The 25,839-nt window shown below is 38.1% G+C and overlaps 1 protein-coding gene across 1 annotated transcript in view; it reads left to right on the plus strand.

Annotated features, from left to right (window-relative positions):
- LOC580208 (transcriptional enhancer factor TEF-1) overlaps positions 1–24,317 on the plus strand; it is a gene marked incomplete at its 5' end in the record, with an annotated part of 29,451 nt that extends 5,134 nt beyond the window's left edge. Inside the window, 12 exons of the mRNA XM_030988251.1 lie at positions 4,771–4,833; positions 6,234–6,296; positions 9,005–9,169; positions 14,556–14,603; positions 17,183–17,226; positions 18,108–18,291; positions 19,580–19,642; positions 20,068–20,175; positions 20,939–20,997; positions 21,498–21,579; positions 22,616–22,768; positions 23,597–24,317. Coding sequence (XP_030844111.1) covers positions 4,771–4,833; positions 6,234–6,296; positions 9,005–9,169; positions 14,556–14,603; positions 17,183–17,226; positions 18,108–18,291; positions 19,580–19,642; positions 20,068–20,175; positions 20,939–20,997; positions 21,498–21,579; positions 22,616–22,768; positions 23,597–23,710 — 1,146 coding nt within the window. The remainder of the gene's footprint in view (positions 1–4,770; positions 4,834–6,233; positions 6,297–9,004; positions 9,170–14,555; positions 14,604–17,182; positions 17,227–18,107; positions 18,292–19,579; positions 19,643–20,067; positions 20,176–20,938; positions 20,998–21,497; positions 21,580–22,615; positions 22,769–23,596) is intronic.
- Between the last annotated feature and the right edge of the window lie 1,522 nt (positions 24,318–25,839).

Raw genomic sequence — 25,839 nt, forward strand, 5'->3', positions numbered from 1 at the left:
CTCAGCCCAACGTATAACAAATCATATTTTGGGCAAAAATCAGATTTTACTGCATACATTTCAATCAAATCATAACATTTTCAATGGGATTACAAATACATGCAATTATCAGAAAATGGCGGTTAAGGTTCTAATTTTGAATCCTTTACGGTACATTAATGATTCATCAAAATGCCAGAAAACTGGCAGTTGTGGAAGACCATTCACATTTTCCCTCCTTTTACACCGTTTTTCTTTTACCCCATATTTTTTAATTCAATATCTGTCTGGCGACCTAGATATTACAAACGGTCGAGATGATTTACCCTCGTTTCCATGGCGATGTCATGTTCATGTGCAACTAGGGTTGCTCACAAGTGAATATCTGCCTTTCTACATTGGCACGTTTTGTATTTTCTCTTTCTTGCCTTTTCTGATAGTGAGGGGGTCTGCCATTTTCACACTTATCCGTCACCGTGGTAACGTGAAGCTGAAATGACCAGCATCTCAGGTCCATTTTTGCAAATTCCAGCCTAAAAAGAGAGCCAAGATGCTACTAAAAAGACACAAAAAACATTAATAAATAAAGTAAAATTATGAATGCCTTCCTGATACATGGCCAGATTATGTTATTGTATTTCGAAAAGCTACTATTGAAGTCTGGTTTATGAAGATAGATGATAGAATTGACAGCTTCCGACTGATAAACACTGATTGGCAAACTGACCTCTTCAAATATATACATATGATATCTGCTAACTAGATTTACAGGTTCAGGAACTTCCAATGAAACTGATATTGATTGTCTTAGTGCTCCAAGTAAATGATGCTAGATCCATTTACCATAGGCAGATAATGTGGAGCAGTAGCGCATGGTTTCAGCGAATGTGATTTCCAGCAATTTTGAAGAAAAAAATTACTCAAAATCAAGGAGAAATGAGAGAATTTTGATTTCATGAAATGCAAGGACCCATGATACAGAAGTTAGTAAGAAATAGATGGATATAAATGGGAGCTGTTCATTAAAGCTTTTAGTTTAAATGGACGTATGTACATGTACATGTCAACCGCATGCATACATGTATCCATTAGCTTTCAAAAAGAAGGATTAGACTCGTAGAAATCATTACGTTTGATACGCAAGAAATTCTGTCAATTTGCCCAAATCTCCACCGTGCCCGTCTAATTGGATGGCTCGCACAGAGCCTTTAATAATACACACTCTTCAGTTTCCATGGCAACGCCTTGCCCAGGTGACCATTATCAATGCGTTACTCCAGCTCTCTCTTGCTGTCAGCTAATACGCCAGGCGAGATGTTTGCCGAAGACGATGGCGATGCGGGGTGCGGTCCGGCCGCTAAATGGGTCATTTTGGGTTTGATAGATGGAGCTGGAGTGGGGTGATGATTGGATAATGAAGGCTGCAAATGGTCAAATAGCCGTCCATTAATAACTCTGAATGGCATCTCAAAATGCTTGACAAACAGATGTAATGTTAACTCACCGAGGACTAAAATCCCTCTTTGCCATCAGCTTAGTAAATGCAGGAACAGCCAAGCTCTCCCATCAGTAGACAATAATGAAAAAAGAAGCTAGGATATTCTAATTATGCATACATGCCTGTTAAATGATGTACAGTTACAAAAACAAATAAATCATTCTTTCCCTGACTAATTTTTAAGTATGTGAAAAATAGATTTCTCCCGGTTTATGTTTCTTGAGAATGTGATATGGCAAAGCTTGCATCTAAAAGTGTTCAACATTGGCCGTAATGCAACCAATCCACCTTACATTTTGGAGTTACACAAAACACTAAAAACATCAAATTTACAAGTGGTAATGTGGTATGAATAGTTGTTGTTAACTGAACATACCAGTATTTAAACATAGGGCAGATAAACAAACTTTCACTGAATCACACTAGCACTGTAACTTACACAGAATCCCACCAACACCGAAAATTAAAATTAAACTGAATTACACTTACTCATAAATTTTCACTGAATTGCGCTGACACTGAAACTTACACCGGATGACGCCAGCACTGAAACTTACTCTAAATAACACACTACAATTTACACTGAATCACATCCACACTTGTTGGTATCTGGTATTTCAATGAGACATCAAATTTTATATTTCATTATGTTCGTTTGAATGATTTGTTTTCGTTTTCAGTTGCCATGTTTTTGCACGTTTTTATAATATGCAAGTGATTTTAGTTTGATATTATTTTGTGCATTCACTTTACAAGGGATGAATCACCAAACACCTTCTCCTCCTGCCCCCCCCCCCCAAAAAAAAAAAAATTGTTAGAAGGTATAAAACCACCCCATGTAAACTATAAGGGACATTGAAGTGTTAAGCTATTACAGGGCAAGGGGAAAATATGAATGAAATAAGAAATAGTTAAAAGAAGATTGAAAATGCATCTCAAATAATCTAACAAAGCCTATGATTGCAAAACTAAATGCACTTCCACTGTCCACAATATTAAGCATGTATGGAAGTTCAAACTCCAAATTTAATCTCCTTACTGCTCAACAAATTTTCCTATAATCCTTTCAAATCATTAAATATTTGGACCCTTCATATACTTTTGAATTGAATTTGATACCCCATATGAATTTTGCATACTATATATCAGGTTTTTTCTTGATTTACAGATTATTAGTAATTCCTTACAAAGACAAAAATGGTGATAAGTTCCTTGTGAGATATTGTTGTTAAATATTATTTGTTTTCAGTTACTTTTTGATCATCTTTATGATTTTGATATGCTTTCTCTCACATTTTATCGATGTTTCTGTCACTTTTTGGTTTTGTCAGCAGACTTTGCATGTGCTTGGTTTTTAGTCATGGATGTTATTTTCTTTGTAACATTTTAAAATAATTTTTGCACTTGACACCGTCATCACAGCAAGCATTCTTATCCTCGCGGTATAAACCACTGGCAACATGAGGAAGTTTGTTTGGAGTTTTGCACATTTGAGTTCCATAGATCACTGTTTTCTTTATAGCTTCTTGTGCCTCACCCATTTGATTCATTTTTAGTTTATTTTTTAGTTTGTTTTAGCTTTGTTTTGTTTAATAGTTGTAGCACGTTTGCCTGATGTTTAGTTAATTTATTATTGTTTTGTGGCATGTGGTATTTGATGTACTTTTGTTTCCTTTTTTTCATTTATTGTTTCTTTTTCTTAAAGTTGTTAACACAACAGCACTGTAGTTCAATGTTTTAAGTATGTGTCCAGGTAAAAAGAAAATAATTTTAGAATAAATTATTGATATTAATACAGTTCATAATAGTATGTAAAAGTTAAAAGTTAAGCCTATGATAGTTGTTATGTTTTATTAGTGCATAAAAATAAACTTTTCCAGAAGTACCTGGTGAAATTTATTTTCTTCATGATAGAACTTGAACTAAGACAAGTGAAAATCATAAATTTTCTGTTTCTTATATGATTTAATTCCAGGGGGTAAGTCTATTTACCCTTCTTAGAATAAGTATTTGCCTTGATCAAGGTAGGCATAATTTTGGTGGGCTTTACACACAATGATATTTTATAATTATAATGTACTTACCTCACCCCAAAATTTGATTTAAAGGTACTATGTCCCATTTGCAGGCCAAACAAATTAAAAGGTTAAATTCTAATGGCATTTTCCCTAAAAAAAGGAAATGGCTTGAAAATGTCTTTTTTTGGGGGAAAATAACAAGCCCAGTACTGTAAAGAGAGATGGAGATATTGATTAAGGATATTGCATGGAATTTGACATATTAATAATCTGAACTGGAAGTGGACTTGTTGATTCAGATGGCAAAAATGAATAAATAATGAACATGGGGGAGTTCATCATTCACACTCCATCCGGACAAAGGGCCATAGCAATATCTTAATGCACTTTGGTCTGCTAAAGTGCATGAAATATATCCCTACAATTCTTTTGAGTGATCAAAATATACATAATTGATGCGGCAGACAGATATGTCCTAATTCTTCAGATATATGTTGAATTGATGGGTTCATTATTTGATGAGAAATTTGCTTCATTACCAATGCCGTCGTGCTACAGTACACTGCTGTGAAAAGACGCTTCAATTTTTCTCTTTTTTATGTAGGCGAGGGGGGGGGGGGGGGAGGCAGGGGGATTGTAATGCACACATGAATTATGATGCATTTCTCTCAAATAAAAAAAAAATGAGGGAGGTGGGGGAGGAGGGGGGGGGGGGGGTCTAGTTCCCTCCAAAGTCTGAAGAGCCAAAGAGAAGAGGGGGGGGGGGGGATCCAGAACTTTTAGCCCCCTTGGAACTTTTTACATCAATCATACATGATGCATCTAACATCCAAGTTGCAAACATCCATACATGTATTGTATGCTCTAGTAAAATCTATTTAACCAGAAAAATATGCTATAATCGAGGCTTGCTTTTTCATTTTTTAAAGGAATTTAGTCAATTCATGATATTTTCATATTGAGAGCGTCCTGTAATACGATGATAAAGGTATTGTAACATTTGAACTACCGTACTAGGAATTTACTACAATTTGGCTTATATTGTAACAATCTTTTTTGGTGAAAATGTTAGAGTTCAACGTGTAGGAAGAGAAGATAAGTATTCAACATTATTAAAATTAATATTGATATTGAGAATAAGATTTTGTTTTGTACCTTAGTATGATTGACCCGAATAATTTTAAAGTCAAGATTCCTTTAAAAAAAAAAAATCTGTGATCTCAATGTGTGCAAGACTCCAAACGTGCTGTCCTCATTGCCTCCCATTTCACACAGGTGTCAAGTCATATTCAGGTGTTAGCAAGAAGAAAAGCAAGGGAACTCCAAGCACTATGTAAGGTACGCTATCAACACCAAAAAGTTTGTTCCCATTGCCAAGATATCGGCGTTCCGCACGCACCACCCTAAGCAGCGTGTGTACAACCTCTCTTTGTCAATTTTGTGAACAATAATAATAATGATGTGACATTTGTATAGCACTTAATACTATGTTTCTAAGTGCTTTACATTTTAATTATTATGACCCGGTCATTGGACTCAATTGCTAATGCGCACAAGAAGAAAGGATGGTGTTGTATGCTTTAGAGCCAGAAAGATGTTAACCATAGATGTGAAATATTTGGAGTTAATATCCTTCTGGCTCTCAGCAGACTTTTGCCAGGTGAAAACAAAATTGGTCGACAGTGTATCTTCAGTGGCAGAAGGATTTAAGTTCTTCATGTTGTAAACCAAGACATTTTTAATACAGTGGGGAGAAAAGAGTTATAGATTCTGTCTTGTAAAACATGGAACTCCTCTTCTTAATTTCAGCTGTTGCACTGCTATTCGCAGATGGTCTGAGAAATACCATGTACCGGTATTGCCAATCTGATAATCTTTACCAAAAATTCTGCCATTTTATGAACCAAAAATCTACCTATTGAATTTATGGGTTTTTCTCTTTTATGCGCTGAACTATTGAAATGCCACATTTCTAGTGTTTTGTGGTTAAAATAGGACTATGTTCACTCAAACAGGAGAGGTTGTACGCCGGTGTCAAGGGTCGTGTGTTGTCGGGATATCTGGCAGTGTGGCACCAAAGGATCCCTGTGTTGTGCAGGAGATAGGGATGTGTATTATAGAACAGAGCTGTCTCGATTAGTCAGGAGAAATGCATTGCTTTGTACATGTATGATCTGTACCTTGACAGAGATGGCATTTTTAAAGGGTTTTGATCGATTTCAGACAGTCTCCAGGCTTCATATTGTCTGTTGCTCCAAAAGATTTTGTCATTTTTATAGGTCTACTCTGTATTCAGTGAAACCAATTTGTTTCCCTGCTTTTAAAAGGAAACCTCCAAGTCACTTCATCTAATGCTCACTTTAATGAAACGGTAGCTGCATTCTTGACAATTTAAATGGTTGACTTTTTAAGTTAACATTCCTGTCAAAACTGATAAACACTAATAAAGAGTGCATCAAAAAGAAATAAATTGTGTTTCTCTCTGTTTTGGGGCAATAAATGGTGATAGTGAAAACAAAAAATAGTAACAAGTGAGCATTTCTCAAAAATAAGTGATGCTTTTAGATACATTGACATCGATGAAAAAAATCGCCAGTGCTAAATACGTAAAACAGTTCTGTTCGCACATGCCCATCCCAACCTCTGCAAGACGCAATCGGGTTGATCCTCGCATCGCTCGCAACAACGTTTTGTTTTCTTTCTTTCTTTCCACCTCTTGTTTGTGTGTTGCGAGTTAGGTTTCGAGTCATATACAGGTTCTTGCCAAGAGAACTGCTCGAGAAATCACGAAGACCTTCAAGGTAGGTACCCAGGTAAAAAACACAAAACCATTCATTTGTTCAGGTGGTGGGCTTACTGTTAAAAAAGTAACGTTTTCTTCAATGTTTGTTCAACATTTTTAGCGTTTTTACACAATTTCTCTTTGGTAATGCAACACATGCTCCGGCGATATTTGGTCTGCTTCATTTCATCAAAGATAGGGGCTAGAGGTTAGGGTTATGATTGAGCTTTATAATAATGATAATAATAGCGATATAGTAATAAGCTACATGAAAGGGGGTGTAGCATGGCAAATACTGGTTAACGCCATCTACGACTTATTTTGGACGTATATGAATGGACTTAATTAACGGTCAGCGCACTAGCATTCGCGAAACAGACGGAAGTTCCCTCGCGCTTCGATTTGCGTATGTTGCACGCACATGATTACCCGATTGGCCCGAGTCAGGTCACGGGAAGACACGTAATCTAGTCATGCGACACCCCCTTTAATATTGTGCACATATCCATCCATCCCAGGGGATGTTAAAGGTACCGGTGGTCTGCAAAAATACTACCGGTATTGCAGTGGGTATTCTGAAAGCTCTCAATTAACGCTCAATTAGCAAATCGTATCCTGGAAGGTCTGACGTGCGTACGCCTTTACAGTTGGCAGGAGGTGCATTGCGTTTATATGCACGCATTTGGTGTGCGCTCAGAAATTACTTGAGGAGTTTAAAAGAGTTTTATGATCCAGCATTTGCTCCTGTGACAATTGCTTCAGGCTTTATTTTGTCAGAGATATAAAGTTAGGGTTAGGGTTGCAGTTAGGTTTAACTTTTTATGTTTAGGTTTTAGTGTAGGGTTAGGGTTGCAGTTAGGTTTTGCTTTTTATGTTTAGGTTTTAGTGTAGGGTTAGGGTTGCAGTTAGTTTTAACTTTTTATGTTAGATTTTAATTTAGGGTTAGGGTTGCAGTTAGGTTTTGCTTTTTATGTTTAGGTTTTAGTTTAGGGTTAGGGTTGCAGTTAGGTTTAACTTTTTATGTTAGATTTTAATTTAGGGTTAGGGTTGCAGTTAGGTTTTGCTTTTTATGTTTAGGTTTTAGTGTAGGGTTAGGGTTGCAGTTAGTTTTAACTTTTTGGTTAGGTTTTAGGTTAGGGTTGCAGTTAGGTTTAAGGTTTGGGTCAGGGTTGCAGTTAGGTTTTAGGTTAGGTTAGGGTTGCAGTTAGGTTTTAAGTTGGGTTAGGGTCGCAGTTAGGTTTATCTTTTTATGTAAGGTTTTTGTTTAGGGTTAGGGTTGCAGTTAGGTTTAACTTTGTAGGTTAGGGTTTAGTTTAGGGTTAGGGTTGCAGTTAGGTTTAACTTTTTAGGTTAGGGTTGCAGTTAGGTTTCGCTTTTTATGTTAGGCTTTAGTTAAGGGTTAGGGTTGCAGTTAGGTTTAACTGTTCAGGTTAGGTTTTAGGTTAGGGTCAGGGTTGCAGTTAGATTTTAGGTAAGGTTAGGTTAGGTTAGGGTTGCAGTTAGGTTTAAGGTTAGGGTGTGGGTTGCAGGTAGGTTTTAGGTTAGGGTAAAGGTTGCAGTTAGATTTTAGATAGATGATGATTGATTATTGTTTTACCTGACTGGTAAGAAAGCATGTATATGCTTGTAAGTATGGTAATCTACCAGGGGACTGATGGCTTAGAAGTCCTCTCTGAGGGACTTGATAATGAGGATTAATGCCTTACCATAGGGCAGGAGCGCATTGACCTGGTTTCAAGTTCAGGACCACTGCTCTATTGAGCCATCGCGCCTCCTTAAGGTTGGGGTTAGGTTAAGAGTTGCAGTTGTGTTTAAGGTTAGGCTTAGCAGTTAGGTTTTAGGTTAAGAGTTGGAGTTATGTTAAAGGTTAGGTTTAGGGTTAGGCTTTGCAGTTCAGATTTAGGTTTATAGTTGCAGTAAGGTTTAAGGTTAGTGTTAGGTTTAGGGTTGCTGTTAGGTTTTAGGTTAGGGTTAGAGTTAGGGTAGGGTTAGAGTTAGGGTGAAGGTAGGGTTAGGTTTAGGGTTGCAGTTAGGTTTTAGGTTTGGGTTAGGGTTGAAGAAAGGTTTTATGTAAAGAGAAACAGTTAGGTTTTGGTTAAGGTTAGGGTCGCAGGTAGGTTTGAGTATGGTTTAGGGTTAGGCTTGCAGTTGGGTTTAAGGTTAGGATAAAGTGTGTGGTTGCAGCTATGTTTAAGGTTAGGGGTAGGTTAAAGGTTGCAAGGTTAAAGGTTGCAGTTACGTTCTTTCAAGCAGACTTTTGTAAAATTCAACCACTTCTATATTTATTCAAAAGTGGTGGAAATTATTTGGTTAGTCCTTACTTGTTTAAGATACACTTTTGACTGGCCTGTGCCCAGAAACTGCAACTGTAACTAAAAAAAAATAATCAGAAGTCACTATTACTTGTAAGTCAAAATTTATTGAAGGAGAAATGATTAACTCGGGGGAGATACATATAATAATGACTTTTTATCATACACAGGCATGTGGCCCTGTTCCATAAAACTGATTATCAATAAAAAGTTACACTAACTGTTTCAAGCTACTGAAATCGTGGCATTTGATCGGCTGAGAGCAAATTTGTCATAGGAATATAGCATTTGTTGTTGATAACAAGTTTTATGAATCAGAGCCAGACCTGTCCGCCATTCTTTTCCTTTTCCTTTTTAAATATTCTTTTTAACAAATGTATTTTTGTTGGTCCTGTTGTTCCTTCGTCCATTACAGCAGGATCAAGCGACAAAAGACAAGGCCTTACAGAGCATGGCAGCGATGTCATCAGCGCAGATCGTCTCGGCCACTGCCTTACAGAACAAAGCTGCTGCCATGGGGCTTGGGGGTTTAGGGTTACCGGGTGCAGCCCCTCTCAGACCGCCCTACCCAGGAACACCGGTAAGTATTTGAGCCACGCCCCTTTTCTGATCCACACCCCTTTTCTGGACTTTTCATAGCGAATGGATGCCCATAGTATACCGGTATCTTAACGTGAAGGCGATTCTGCTGTATATATGAGTAGTATTAATTTAGACGGTTTAGGGTAACCGGGGGCAACCCCTCTCGGATCATTCTATCCAGGAACACCGCTATGTCTTTTAACCACACCCTTAATACATGTATCTTGTCCATTATTAGGGAGATTGTGCACATAATGTATAATAATAATAATAATTTTTAATTTTGTATCAAGAAAGAGGCTGGGGGGGGGGGGGGGCTCTCCTTTACATAATAATAATAATATCACCATTGTAGGATAGATTATGGTTACCTTTATAAGGAATGGCCCCTCTCGGACCATCCCAACTAGGAACAGGGGGATGTATTTGAGCCACACTCTATTAGTTGGGAGATGACGCACTTAGGGTGCGTTCAATCGAATTTTCGAAGCTAGAATCACAAACATGAATCACAATTCAAAACGCCGTTACAAAAAACAAGGTCATTGCGGTTAGCGTTCAAGCGATTTTTCATCAACACTGATTCTAGCTCATTTCGAGCCCAGCCACTGTGCATCACCCTCGCAGTTTGACCCAGGAAGTATAGGTCAACTTCGGCGCGCGCTTTTTGGAATTGTTTACGGCCGACTGTCGACTGCTGTTTTGAGCATAGATCGCAATAATAAAACAAAGAATGAGAAGGTGATGGAAGGAAGAAACAAAAAATAATATAAGGAAAGACAAAAAGAGAAAGTGATAGAGTTATTAAAACAAAGAATAACGCAAGAGAAGGTGATATAAGGAAGAAACAAAGAATAACATAAGGAAAGGCAGAAAGAGAAAGTGATAGAATGCTTAAAACAAAGAATTACATAAGAAAAGGTGATAGAAGTAAAAAACAAAGAATAACATAAGAATAGAAGGAAGAAACAAAGAATAACAAAAGAGAAAGTGATAGAATAATTATAAAAACAAAGAATAACATAAGGAAAGACAGAAAGAGAAAGTGATAGAATGATTGAAACAAAGAATAACATAAGAGAAAGTGATAGAATTATAAAAACAAAGAATAACATAAGAGAAGGTGATAGAAGGAAAAACAAAGAATAACATAAGAATAAAAGGAAGAAACAAAGAATATCATAAGGAAAGACAGAAAGAGAAAGTGATAGAATGATTAAAACAAAGAAGAACATAAGAACATAAGAGAATGTGAGTGAAGGGAAAAAACAAAGATTAACATAAGAATAGAAGGAAGAAACAAAGAATAACAAAATAGAAAGTGATACAATTATAAAAACAAAGAATAACATAAGAGAAGGTGATGGAAGGAAAAACAAAGAATAACATAAGGAAAGACAGAAAGAGAAAGTGATAGAATGATTAAAACAAAGAAGAACATTAGAGAATTGAGTGAAGGGAAAAAACAAAGATTAACATAAGAATAGAAAGAAGAAACAGAGAATAACAGAAGAGAAAGTGATAGAATTATAAAAACAAAGAATAACATAAGAAAAGCTGATAGAAGGAAAAGAACAAAGATTAACATAAGAATAGAAGGAAGAAACAAAGAATAACAAAAGAGAAAGTGATAGAATTATAAAAATAAAGAATAACATAAGAGAAGGTGAGAGAAGGAAAAAAACAAAGAATAACATAAGAATAGAAGGAAGAAACAAAGAATAACATAAGGAAAGACAGAAAGAGAAAAAGAGGAAAACAAGGTATAACATAACGGAACAGGCCACGATAAAGAGCATGGTATAGTAAACGCAAATTGCATGAAAGCAGGCGTGCGGTTTTTGTCCAAACCGGAACAGGCTCCGTCATACAATCATCATTGAAAACTCCGTCCGTTCAATCAAATTTTAGCGACCGTGATTCTGCAGAATCATGATACAAAACGCATCTTTTTCAGCGTTTCATGTTTGTGTTTTCAAACACGTTTATTTTTACGACCGACGAAAAAATCGCTTGAAGGCATTGCGTTTTAAACTAAATGTCTTTGTAAACCGTGATTCTAGGGTGAAAAAGTGTCGATTAAACGCACCCTTAGTGTATCCTATGATAAAGGAGTTCTCTCTTTATATTTGAGTATCATAGGATGACTTGGGGTTACCTGGGGCAGCTCCTTAGACCACCTTACCTAAGAACACCAGGGGGCCGTTTCACAAAGCCTTTTCTCAATGACAAATAACAAAAATCAGTGACAAATCTGCTGATAACCAATCAGACGCAAGGATTTTGGTAGCTTATAACACAAATGTCATTTGTCACTGATGACAAGATTTGTGAAACGCCCCCTGTTTTAAAGCCCTGCCCACTATCTCCCATCTTCAACTAGGCGGAGGGTGGTGGATCCTACGTAGAGGAGTTTTTCTGTACATTTAGGTGTCTTAAGGAGTCGAGATGTTACCCCAGATAGTCGGCTTCAGCCCACCTTATCCCTGTGAGACCACCACACCAGGGGGGTTTCACAAAGAAACTAAGTCAAACTTAACTCTAAGTTGGACTTAAAAATTATGGAAAGTCATTTGTAGCCTTAGAATAAAACATTTAAAAGTGAGAATTGAAGTATTTTTGACTTTTTATAAATTTCTCATCAAGAACATGAAATCTCCTTGATAATAGAAAACATGAATGATTTGAATCAACATTTTATGCCTTTTAAAATAACTTTTACAAAATATTTTCATAGATACTATTGCTAACGGCTTTCCATAGTTGTTAAGTTCACCTTAGAGATCAACTTCGGATCTTTGTGAAACACCCTAGTATGTGTAAACGTCTTTCGACAATTGACTTATGATTAATTCATTACACTAGATAAAGCCTATCTGCACTATTTGGCCAGGAGGGATTAGACCTCCCTGCATGGTCACTTGCCGGTGGTTATTTCACCAAATCAGCTCTCAATTAACCTAAGCAAAAGGGGATCATGGGGGACCAACGGGTACCGCTTAGGCATTGCTGGCTATATAGAGGGCCCAAGTAGATACAAGTAGTGCAGTCCCGCTTTAACTCACTTCTAGTACACTGGAGGTGTTTTGGTCTAGTGGATATGTCACCGGACCTTTGATCAAATGGTTAGGGGTTCAAGTCCCACCACAACTCTAATGTCCTTTGGCAAGACATTATCTACATTTTCCACACCACCGAGTTGAGGTAAATGGGTACGGGTAGTTGGCAGGAAAAGACCGTTTTCGTAATGTCACCAAATCTTATGCATACATCTTTGTGAAGTGCCTCGATACAAATCCAAAGCCATGCTAAAGCCGGGGTAATAATTGTCGATTTCTGAATAGTCATAGTCAAGAGCACTATACAAGAGCCCACTATCATTATTATTATTACTATTATTATTATTACATGTACTCCAGTACTTCAGTCGCCCCTGACAAATGTGAGCATCTCTTACCCCAATTATACCTTGTTTTATTCAGACTCATGATGTTGACCATGATTAGAATTACAATAGTTTTTGTTACTCTATTCTCTCTCTCTCTCTCTCTCTCTCTCTTTTGGTAGCAGGTAACCATACACTGTATAATGTGAGCACTTCTTACCCCAAATATACCTTCTTCTATTCAGACATTTTAACTATCTCATGATATTGTCCATGATTGGAATTATAGTAGCTATCTGTTTCTCTGTTCTCACTTTCTCTCTCTTTTGGTGGTAGGATATCATGCACTGCATAAAAGCACATCATCCTTGCATTTTTTTTTGTTTATGGAGGGGAAAAACCCAGGCAAACTTGATGAAATGAATATTACTACCTGGAGATGCGATCCCTTTGGATTACATACTCATGAATGTTTCATGATCTTCCAGGCTCTATATTGTGTCAAATTAAACCTGGGATTTCTCATTCTTCTCTATCCTCTTGTCTTGTTCCAGATAAAAGCAAATCGTCTGCATCAATTAAAATCCCTTTGCTGCCTTCTTACTTTCCCTCTAAGTCTTTCCTCGTCTGACAACTGTCTATGTCTTCGTCATCGACTATCGTTTTCCCCCTCGCTTTTCCCCCCTTTTCGAGGCGATATAAGATAGGATGGAATTCCTTTGCGAATTTTATGTCCGGCCCAGTTGAAGTTTTAGTGTCGTGAGGTGATGAAACGGGGAGAATAAAACTGTTGCCTGCATCCCATCACCCAAACTGCAAATGTTTAAATAGTCGAAGGCTAAGCAATAAAGAACGTTAGATGAAACCTATAGGACATCGCATATTAATTAAATGATATTAATACTCGCTTCAGTGTATTTTACAGTCTCATGTGTTGCTTTTAAACCAGATTGGAATATACAGAATCTGTTTTTATTCCTTCAGTGTTATTTAAGATATTCTCTGGCATGCTAGGGCCATTAAAAAAAATATACATGTTTAGCGTCCCTGCCCGCTTCCTTTTGGGGGGCCACCTCCTTTTTTAAATTTAATTTTTTTTTAAATTTTTTAATTATTTATTTATTTTTTGAATTTTTTTTTTTTTTTTTTTTTTTTGAAGAAAAAAAACATGAAAAACACTGCTAAAATGGATCTATTTCTGATTTAAAAAAAAAAAAAAAAAATTGTTGGCGGCCATCTTGAAAAATAGCCCGACTGTCAGGGAAAATTTACCGAGCTTCCATTTTGAGCGGCCATTTTGAAAGAAAAGAAAAAAAGGGCCTCCTCCTTCCTATTTTTCGAAAAAACAGGACGCTAAGCATGTTTTTTTTAAAATTTGGCCTAAGTTGTCATTTGCATGAATATTAACCGGTTGAATACTGAATTCTCTCTGTAAAGGGCTTAAAGGGCAATCCATATACCCTTGTAATAAGTTCATTTTGTATGAAAGCAGAAAAATTAGATGGTGTAAGTATGAAATAAATCAGACCAATAATAAGAAAGTTATGAATGTTTGAACGTTTGAAATGTGAGATCACTAAGTCTATGCGAATCTCAAATTAGTAGTTTGGTCAGTGGAGTATGACGTAGTCGCTGATAACTTTTTATTTTCCTGTACAAAAATATTAATTTATGATTTTCTAGTAAGTGCCTTCTCCCTTGGGGCACTACTCAAAATATATTATGGATCGAAATTGTTATAAACCCCCTCTCCAAGTCATACATTTTGTCAAAAATTTGCCATAATGACCAAAACAGTCATTTTATCTCGAACAAACCCCTACCAAAATGTTTGATCAAATCCCTGTTTCACCAATGGTATATAACAAAAGTCACGGCTTATATTTTTGTCGACTTTTCCCCATAATGCATCATGTGCAATTGACTAAACACCGGTGTGGCTGAATGGTGCTGTTGATTGTGAATCGACCTTATTTTTAAATATTATTTTTCTTTTCAGTTTTTGAGGAGATGGGAGCTAGAGGGACAAAATCAGTTAGAATTAAAGGTACTGATGATGAATGATTTAGCATGACATTATGATGATGAATAATTAATTTAAGCATTTCAATTCTGCTTCCTTGGAATCATGTTGCATCTTAAAGTTTGGTTACACTTATTTCTGTGAAAGACAAAGTTGAGTACTGGTCATGCAGTTACCGCACATGGTGATGGGAATTATTGGGGAAAATCTGATGATGTTGCAAAAAAGAATGAATAATTATATACTGTGAATTTTGGAATGATATGGCTGACATGATTGACTCAATTTTAATGAAAATCACACAAAAAATGTATATATGGGACTACACGAACATACAGCATGAAAGTCCCATCCAAACTTTTCAGCTATTTCTTATTTTGAATATGAGGGCATATGACGAGCAATCCTGTTTAGGGGACATTTCTACTGTGATATTCTTCCAAATTGAACAACAACAAATAATGAAAAATTGAGAATGCTCACAAACTATTTTGTCATCTTTGCCAGAACTCAACCTTCTCTGTAACAGGGGGATGGAGCATGTTTCAAATTCTATCCCAGATGATCTAAAGCATTGTGATAATGATTTGATCAATGTCTGATATGCATGCAAGTAAAATGAGTAAAATGGAATGAGAGCATTTGATAGAAGCTTAAAGTTGCACCAGATTTTTGGGGTTAATGTACTTTTAATTAGTAATCCACAAACTAATTTGAGGGGATGGATTTTGAGGGATTTTTTGTTTGTTTGTTTGTTTGTTTGTTTTTTTTTTTGGGGGGGGGGGTGACTTAAATATACACAATTATTTAGTTGAGAGTTGGGGGGGCACTCTGTTTAGCCTGGTAGCAAGGCTACCCCATCCTCTCTTCTCAATAACATCTAGCTCTGAAGATTTTTTTTTGGATAGCATTTACTGTTTTTTTTTAAAATCCCTATATTAAATGAGATAGGGGGATGGGTTGCATTTAGCCTGTTAGCAAGGTTCTCTACCCCCCCCCCCCTGGGGGCAGGAAGAATAGGGGTTGACCCTGGTATATGCTAGACTTGACTAATTTTGTTTTGTTGAGGATGGGGGGGGGGGGGGGCTCCATTTAGCCTTTATCCTTTGAGCATGGCTACCCCACTCACTTCTTCACCTCATCATGACCAAGCTCAAAACAAAAGTACAACTTTGGCAACTCCACCAAGAAGGCTCACAAACTTGCACTTTCCCAACCTTTCCCGCAACATGCCTTATTTATCCTGAACCCCTTCTCCTTCCTCACATCACACATGAAAAGGAAGAACGGCAATCATACGAAAGAAACCCAAACCTCCTTTTAACCTCCTGGATTCTAAACACAGACATTTCTTGTAGACTCTCCGCGGGATCTATTCGGGGTCGGGGGCGCTTGCGGGACGCGAAGAGGAGACGGCAGGTGTAATGTGGGGGTCCCCTATGGCAGCACCTCGGCTCGCTAGGATTAAGAGACCAGACGAATAGCCAAAGGGAGCACCTCCCTGCACCCCTCGCAAACCACAGAGGGACGCGACCATGACTCATCGCGGACGATCTTGACTATCTCCTTCAAGGAAAATTTCTTCCCCCAGACCTTGAAACTTACGTTGGCATGTTAACCCTCTAAATGCCCCACGTTGCTCTGTCACCTGTACCCCTAACATGTTACAGCGGTGGAAGGGTTAATGAAAGGGATCGATATTGACTTTTCGCGATATTTTAGACAACGGTAGTGTCGCCAGCAGGTGTGATCTACAGGTGTGAAGGAAACCAATGAAATTGGAAACACATTTCTGTTTGGGTGTTGTTTTCTTCGCACATTCTGCCGATTCTTTGAATGTTGATGGATGTGCATGGCCCCCGGACGTATGTCTACCTGTTTTATCGAAAAAGAGAATGAAGAAATAGGTGTTCAGTTTAAAGGGAATAACTAGAAGGGGTCAATTACAGAAATTTGAAATGAATCATAAGTATATCAATTTCAGATATTAAGTATCTGGGGAAGAGACGTCTGCATAGTACTACTTTTAGTTAGCACATTGTGAAGAAGTATGCAACAGTGAAAAACAAATAATAGTGAAAAACAGATACATGGGAGCGGAGAGCAATTTAGCTTTTGAAAGCTCAAAAAAGATAAAACGGCAACAAAAAGTATATGAAAATTATATAAAAAATCACTGCAACAATTGTTTACTTTTGCAAAGGTAAATCCAAAAGAGCTCCTTCGAACCAAGAGTGCTGTTTTTTTCTCTTTTTTCCCTCTTTTTTTATATTATTACATTAGAAGACGATGCAGGACAACATCTATGTTATAGATTTAACCCTTTGCCTATGGGAGCCTCATGGTCCCTATGTTCAGCCTTTAAGGACTTTCACAATGCAGTAGACAACTGGTTAATTGAATTGTACTTATTTAGGGAGCCATGATCAGTCAGTCCTATTCACAGACATCGAAACATACATATTTTCTGATATATTTGCCCCCTTCTCGCTATTTTCTTAAAATGGAAATAAAACTTGTACTAACAGAATTGCAGGAATGCTGTTTTGTCTTTGTTGGAATGAGTTTTTCAAAGAATTCTTTTTCCTTTTCTTTTGCTACAGCAATTATGGCAACCCGGGCTCACACAAGCAGGACCATCTCATGAGTAAGTATATATGGGACTGAAGAAATCTAAGGAGAAATAATAAAGGATATAACTATAATCAGTGAACCTAAAGACTTTCCAAAGAGTAGCCAAAGATATTGTGCAATGTCAAACAATTGCTTGTCACAATATGATTTAGAATCCTTTCAAACATTGTTTTTTCCTTGAATGTTTTGATTTGTACATGTCTCTCTCTTAATTTGTTTTTCTGTGCATGATTTGATGTCTACCTGTCCTCTCTCCCCTTTCACTATCCCTTCCTCTGATCGTTTGTCCCATTGTCCCATCTCTCTCTCTCTTTCTTTCTTTCTTCCTTTGTTTTTTAATATTTTTATATATCTCTCTCTAAAAAAAAATTATGTGCATGATTTGATGTCTACCTGTCTTCTCCCTCTCTCTTCTTTCTCTCTCTCTTTCTCTCCCCTTCCACTCCCCTCTCTCGCTCTACCTTCTGCTCTCCCTTTCTCTGACCGTTTCTCCTATTCTCCCATCTCTCTCTCTCTTTCTTGATTTCATTCTTTCTTACTTTCATTCTTTCTTTCATTCTTTCTTTTTTCATTCTTCTTTATTTCTCTTTCTATCTTTTTCTCATTCTTTATTTCTCTTTTATTTTTTTATTCTTTCTTTATTTCTCTTTCTTTCTTTCTTTCTTTTTTTCTTTCATTCTTTCATTCTTTCTTTCTTCCATTCTTTCTTTATTTCTCTTTCACCCTTTCTTCCTTTCTTTCTTTGTTATCTTTCATATTTTCATGTTATCTCACACTTTTCATTTCATCCACTGAGAGCCAGAATGGAGTCTACTCCTATCCTTCTCCGATAGGACTAGTGCCCTTCTAGTTCTCAACAGTATATTATTTATAAACCAATCTTCACCGATACAGCCCTTCCATTCTCTACCCCAGCATCAAACCATTCACATCAGCCCAGCCTTACCCTCCGACGGCGACGACGGTCAGCGAGTACGCGTCGGCCACACCCGCGTGGGAAGGAAGGTCAATCGGCATGAGGAAGCTACGGCTCGTCGAGTTCCAAGCCTTCATCGAGAGGACGAGAGAACCAGACAGCGTAAGTCCTCTTTTCAATTCATCTTGGAATCTTTAATCAATTTTCAAATCACCTGTGACTGATTGCATAGTCGCCATCCATTCCTATTTTGGAGGAAGGATTCCTATTTCGAACCTCAAGAATAATGTGTCGTGAAACATACGGCGGTGTCGCACAGAGGCCAAAAATCTGGATTTTAGTTATCAAGATTGTAGTTATCCTCTTAATTGCTGTCTGTCATCAATTATCCCATTAAAAATCTTTTAACGAAGCAAGAAAATTCTCCCTTTCAAGGGATTTTTTTAAGGGATTTTTCTGTGTGACACGGCCTTATAGGCACATGTTGTTCTCTTTCTGGAAACTTGTACTTAAAAGCATACAAAATACACTTTTCAAATTTTGCTGAGTGATAATCCTAATTTTTGTTGTTGGAAGGTTGGCAGATATGCCGATGTGATTACTGGATTTAAACCTGAATCCTTGGCGTGCTAGAAACTGTCATGAATTTTGTGGTTGGTTGAAATTCGTTAAAGTTTCATGCTGCCATAACATGAAATCACAATATTGAAACATTGTGAATTGTAAGGGTTTCTAACTGCAGAAGGTTAAAGTTCAACAATTTTTGAAATTCTTTTCTGGTTTGCTAACTGTCATATAGCAATGAATTCAGTGAATTTGACTCTAAAGCAAAAATTGATTTGCCATGTCCGGAATGAATTTGAATTACTGGTCAATCAGTGATTAATAATCTATTTGCCACCCATGAGAAGAGAAAAAGTGGTCACTGTAGACAGGTTACTTACTGACAAGCATTTATTGCTTTCTTAGCTGTCAGGTAAAATAACCACCACCACTATCTAGGTGGCCTTTCCAGACAGGTGGCCTTAACAGACAGATGGCCTTTAGAGACAGGTGGCCTTTACAGACAGGTGGCCTTTACAGACAGGTGGCCTTTACAGACAGGTGGCCTTTATAGAGAGGTGGCCGTTACAGACAGGTGGCCTTTACAGACAGGTGGCCTTTACAGACAGGTGGCCTTAACAGACAGGTGGCCTTTATAGAGAGGTGGCCTTTACAGACAGGTGGCCTTTACAGACAGGTGGCCTTTACAGACAGGTGGCCTTTACAGACAGGTGGCCTTTACAGACAGGTGGCCTTTACAGACAGGTGGCCTTTATAGAGAGGTGGCCACTAAGACAGTTTTGACTGTATTATTGTCCTGAGATCTCTGAATATGTGAATGTCTGATTTTGGTTACGACCGAAACTGAACCTGAATCTCTCTCTCTTCTCTTCTCTCTTCACCACAGTATAACAAGCATTTCTTTGTTCATCTCGGTCCTAACGTCAGCTTCTACGACCCCCTCCTAGAGGTAAGTGCCTTTTGCATCTCATATTGTGAAGCATCCTGCTAAAAGGACTTTTAAGTGTACCAATCGCCTGAAAAAATAATAATTTGTGTACCACTAGAAAGTATAAGATATACCTCAAAAATCTTAACCTGACTTTCTATGAGTTCAGCATTTACTTTATGATTCCCATTTAGGTGTAAGTGCCTTATGCATCTCATATTTTACAGCTCCCTGCTAAATGGACTTGGACTTTAAGTGTACAAATCACCTGGAAAAAAAAATTGTTTGTATGTATTTGATATATTTAGGCTTGGTATTAAGTCGTTATGGCGTTTGGTTGAAGTGTCCATGTAGAGTCAGTGCCTGCAGACCAAGAAAAGATTGTATTTTTTCCTTTTCTTAATTTCAATCCTATATTTGTTTCATTATCAATTCTTTTGCTACAGGCAGTCGATGTGAGGCAAATATACGACAAGTTTCCTGAGAAGAAAGGCGGGTTAAAAGACCTCTATGAGAAAGGGCCTGCTGAAGCTTTCTTCCTCGTCAAATTCTGGGTGAGTATGCCCCTCCACTTTCACCTACCCCCCCTTCTGCCCCCCTCCCCTTCCGCCCCCTCTTCTGCCCCCCCCTTCCCTTCCGCCCCCTCACCTCCTCTTCCCCCTTCCCCTCCCCTTCCACATCCCCCTTCCCCTCCCCCTCCACATCAAACTCCCCCTCCCCATTCCCCTGCCCTTCCACCCCTGCCCTTCCACCTGCCCTTCCGCCTCCCCTCCCCTTCCACCTTCCTCTCCCCTTCCACCTTCCCCTCCCCTCCCCTCCCCTCCCCCCTCAACTTCTCCCCCCTCAACTTCTCCCCCTTCTACCTTCCCCTACCCTCCCCTCCTCCTCCCCCTTCCCCTCCCCTTCCCCTCCCCTTCCCCTCCCCTTCCCCTCCCCTTCCCCCTCCCTTCCCTTCCACCTCTCACTCCCCTTCAACCTCCCCTTTAAACTCCCCTCCCCTTCAACCTTCCCTTCAATCTCCCCCTCCCCTTCCCCTTCCCCCTCCCCTTCCCCCTCCCCTTCCACCTCCCCTTCAACCTTCCCCTACCCCTCCCCTTCCACCTCCCCTTCCACCTCCCCTCCCCTTCTATCTTCCCCTCCCCCTCCACCTCCCCCACCCTTTCCACCTCCACCTCCCCCTCCCCCTCAACTCCCCCTCCCCAGACAATGCATTGTATAATTATCCTATTTGTACAAATCACTCCAACTAATGTAATAGACGTCCTTGTTTTGCTATGAGATTAATCAACTCTTCCTTTTTAATATATATTTTGACAGGCGGACCTCAACACGAATATGTCAGACGAAACAGATGTCTTCTATGGAGTCACAAGCCAGTAAGTGATCATTAGGGGAACAATAGACCCATTTTCGTAATTTTATACAATTTAATGCTTAAATCATTGTTAAGTACCACGTTAGAATTTATTTCATTATTTCGCCTGGTAAGTATAATTGTATTTCAGTATTCAGAATGTGAATGTGAGAGTTTTTTAAAACTAAGTTTCTGATTAATCAATCTGGATCAATTGCAAAGCTCTGTAGGACAGGGTTTGATTTTGGAATTTAAAAATACTATTCAAGGCTCTTGGCCCTGTTTCATAAAACTTGTTATCAATAACAAATTATAAATTTCTACGACAAATCTGCCCTCAGCCAATCAGATGCCACGATTTCAGTAGCTTATAACAGTTATTCTAACTTGTGATTGATAATAGTTCTGTGAAACAGGGCCCTGATCTTTTCTTAACTGTTAGTTGACAGGTAAATAATTGTCCATGAACTCCATCAATGCTCTCTACTTTTTCTCACAAATTCATTTTTCTTCTCTCTGCAGTTACGAAAGTGAAGAGAAAATGACAATCACGTGTTCAACCAAAGTCTGTTCGTTTGGCAAACAAGTTGTAGAAAAAGTAGAGGTAAGTCAAAGTCGACTGAACAATGTATGTATGCTTCAAATTTTGTATTCGGAAACACAGATGGCATATTTTGACACGTTTGAATGCCCATCGCAGTGTTTGAACTAGAAATTTGTTCTTCTTTTTCTTTGGGGTGGGGGACTGAAATCATGTCTTGAAATCTTTAACAACCTGAAAAAAATAAAAGTTGCCAAATTACAAACAGTTGACACACTTTATAGCAAATGGGGGGGGGGGGGGGGGGGGGGGTGTGGTTTGGGGTGGGGCAGGGCTCAATAATTTCTACCAATTTTCATATTTTGGCCCTAGTAAACATATATTCCAGAGGCATAAGCAAAAGGAGACAATGATTGTCTTTGATTAATAAAATCATTTAATTAATGCTTTTAAGTCTTGAATTTTCAATGCGTTGAAAAGTGTTTTAAAATTCACTCTTTCACCATGTAAATTGGCAGTTTTTCATATTTAATTTCTGTCTACGTATGATTTTTTTGGATACGATACTTTTATTAGAAAAGCTTTCAAATATAATTAAATCTCTAGTGTTGTCAATTTTAAGAATGAAAGCTCATCGATCACCTTTAAACAAAATGAATTCAGTTCAATTCAATTCCATTCCATTTAGTTTAATTCAATTCCATTCAGTTCAGCTCAGCTCAATTTTATACAATTCAATTCAATCTATATATAAAATAATTTTTACAATACATTGACTACAAAATATTTAATTCCATATAAATAAATACATTAGAAATGACATTGCACCTCGGAATAGTTTTACTAGATAGATGGTGTAATATTAGTACATTATATTATTATTATTATAAACATAATGTATATATAAATGGTGATAGAGGTAAGTTGGGCACAACTGTTTAAAAATTAAATTCAAGATAGCTTCCCTGATCAAATTTAAAAATCCATGTTGTAGATGGGTAACATGACTGTTTTTTTTTGGTTGGGTGGATGGGGTTGGGTTGACGGTATACCTGCTCACGTTCCATCATCTCGAGATCCCCCTCTTTGACTTTTTCAGACGGAGTACGGGAGGTACGAGAACGGTCACTTCATCTACGAGATCTCGCGGTCGCCCATGTGTGAATACATGATCAACTTCATCCACAAACTCAAGCATCTCCCAGAGAAATACATGATGAACAGTGTTCTAGAGAACTTCACAATTCTACAGGTGAGGTGTTGTTTCTACTGCACATAGGCAACAGGCCCTGTTTCATTTAAAGCCCCACTGTACTACTTATAGCTACTTGCGCCCTCTATTTATCAAACAATGCCTAAGCGGTAACCGTTGATCCCCATGATGCCCCTTTTCTTATGTTGATTGAGAGCTGATTTGATGAGATAACCACCTGTCAGTGACCTTGCAGGGAGGTCTAATCCCCCTGGCCAAACTAGTGCAGATGGGCTTTAAAGTCACTTAGAAGTAGGCTCTCATGGGGAATTTGACACCATTCGCGTACTTACCTAATAACAGGTGTTTTCAATTACCAGGATTAGACTTTAGTGTTATGACCAACAGGCCTTATTTTAATGCTCTGTTAACAACCCATATAGTAAAATCATTATCTCACATCAACCGAAGACTAGAGACTAGGGAGTATTTCTTGATTGGCCTATTGGTTTGCTTGTGTGCAGACTTGTACGACCATTAATGGTATTTCCACCAAGTCTGGTGTCAGAGAATTTTGACCTTCTGTACTGAGGACCCTCTCCTTTTAACTGTCAATAACTTGACATTAATCTGCATTTGCCACTCTTCACCCAGGTGTAAAAATGGGGTCCGGTAGGAAGGCACCGAAGTTGGTAGCGTAGCTTGAGCTGGGGTAATATTTGAACACCTTGCCAAATTTCTGTAACAAATTTGTTAACAGCCAATTAACTGCAAGGATTTCATTGGGCACAAGGTTATTTCAATTTTTCAAGTATACCTGTGTTATCCTTGTCTTACATCTGCAACGATAATGGATATTCTATTTTATTTTATTCCATTCCGTTCCAGGTCGTCACGAACAGAGACACGCACGAGACGTTACTATGCATCGCCTTTGTCTTTGAAGTGTGTACAAGTGAACATGGGCCGCAACATCACATTTACAGACTTGTCAAAGACTAGCACACTTTTATTGGATAAAGACTCGGGAGAAGACTAGCTTTATACTTTTGTTTCCCACCTGTGCAAGAACTGCCAATTCTTGAATTTTTCTCTTCTCGTTTTTATCGTCTTTTCAACGTTTTTTATCGCTGCTGGGGAGGAGTGTGATCTCAATGATAGTGTATCATTTCTTTCTTGTGAAGTTTTGTGTGGGATAACTGTGATGAATGGAGCTCGAGGCATACTGGAGAGTGGATGATCGCTTGGAAAGAAACCTCATTGAAAGTGTCAAAGGGGTGCGTCCTTGGCACTGTTTCTTCAATGCAGCAGTGTTCAAACCCGGAGAATGGTGGATGAGTAGGAATGATACGTCAAGCAAAACATTCTAAGAGTCCACACTACAGCTCGACTTCTGTGCTCCAATACTCCAAGGTGCTGTGTTCTGACATCTCTAACTCTACATGCTTCGTTTCCGTGCTACACGCAAAGTGACAATGTGAAGCATCAAGTTCTTCACAGACACAACTTCACGCTCTTTGATTGAGTTGTCGAGACATCCCTGTGCCCCGTTAGTGCCCTTCTGCGTTGCAACATACTGTGGAGCTATTATCCAAATAGCCATCGAGGCCTTTTCGCGACCTATTCTGCTTCAGTGAGAACAGGGCAGCGTTCCACCAAGCATCATAAGTTCACTGTCAACCATTGAAACACCTGTATTAAATTTAACTCGCGTTTCGATAGGATCGTGAAACAATGCCGTGGAGCCTACGAGACGCTTCTCTTGAACTCTTCAAAAAGATGTGGTCTCCTTCATCGTTCAACATTCTAGATATTTAATGGGGGTCATTTCTGAGGCAAAGGATTGTTAAACAATGCAAGGGCATTTTTTTCGTACATGGAGCCTTATCGTATAAAAAAACTAAGCAATGTATTCTTTGAAACTGTTTACCTGTGTGTACTTTCAGACAACATCACAACCTAACCCATTGAGAGGAGCAGTACCCTGTTTCATCAAACTTATTATTGATAACAAATGCTGAGATTCTACGACAAATTTGCTCTCGGCCAATCAAATGCATTGATTTCAGTAGCTTGTAACAGTTAATGCTACTTGTTATTTGATGACGAGTTTTGTGAAACGGGGCTGTGATGTGGGTATAACACACATTTTCATCATACCCCCAGCCCTAATTAAGAACGGCTTTGTATTCAGAGTTAACAGTCACAAACGCACTTTACAAGGGTTCAATCAGAGGTAATAATTTCTTTGATTATTGATAGCAACATGGATGGTCACAAAATGGCGTTTTGTCATGTAGGGTCAGAGAAATCCATGGTTATTATTACAAAATCACATGATTTAAGCGTACAGCTAGTATTCATTATTCCGCGCCATTTCAGGTTGTATCTGTGTAAGAAATAAAATCTGAAAGTGCAGTTTTTATTCTCATTTAGACTTCATGGGGAAGTGAATTATATGAGGAGAGTGAATGACTATTGTCCGCAGAACCGTATTTATTTATGAAACTATTATCAACACTTAAGAAACTTCATTGAAAACGTCACTCTAGGAAAGAAACGTCATTGAAAATGTCAAAGAAGTCTGTTCTAATTTTCCTTATTGAAATGCATTAATACAACGTCTTCAATAACTCTTTCTCTCTTTTCGTTCTCCATCAATGATTATAAAAGAAATTTTACCAAAAATATCCTCATTTTATTTTCTTTAGCCCTCAAGCTAAGTGCCTTTTATTGATCTACTGTTGACAGTATTATCCCGAATGAGGCATTGTCTTTTTTTTATAGGAAAAAAAAAATGATTTTGATTCATCTTGATAGGTTTTCTTTTATTTGTCCCCCCTTTTTATATGCCTTTTGAATGCAGTTTTTACAGCACATACACACAAGTTTGCTGCATTGTGTGTTCATTACTCACTCATTGATCTGGTTCATTTATTTTATATATCATTATTGAGATAATTCTAGATCAATATCGAGATATTTCTAGATCAATATCGAGATATTTCTAGATCAATATCGAGATATTTCTAGATATACACTGTATAGGAACAAGTCACTCGGCGCAAATGACATATCACGTAGAAATATTCTATGCCGCTAAAGTAAAAGTACCCCTAAACTACAACTTG

Source organism: Strongylocentrotus purpuratus, unplaced genomic scaffold (assembly GCF_000002235.5).
Source record: "Strongylocentrotus purpuratus isolate Spur 01 unplaced genomic scaffold, Spur_5.0 spur5_scaffold_17, whole genome shotgun sequence".
NCBI classification, from domain to species: domain Eukaryota; kingdom Metazoa; phylum Echinodermata; class Echinoidea; order Camarodonta; family Strongylocentrotidae; genus Strongylocentrotus; species Strongylocentrotus purpuratus.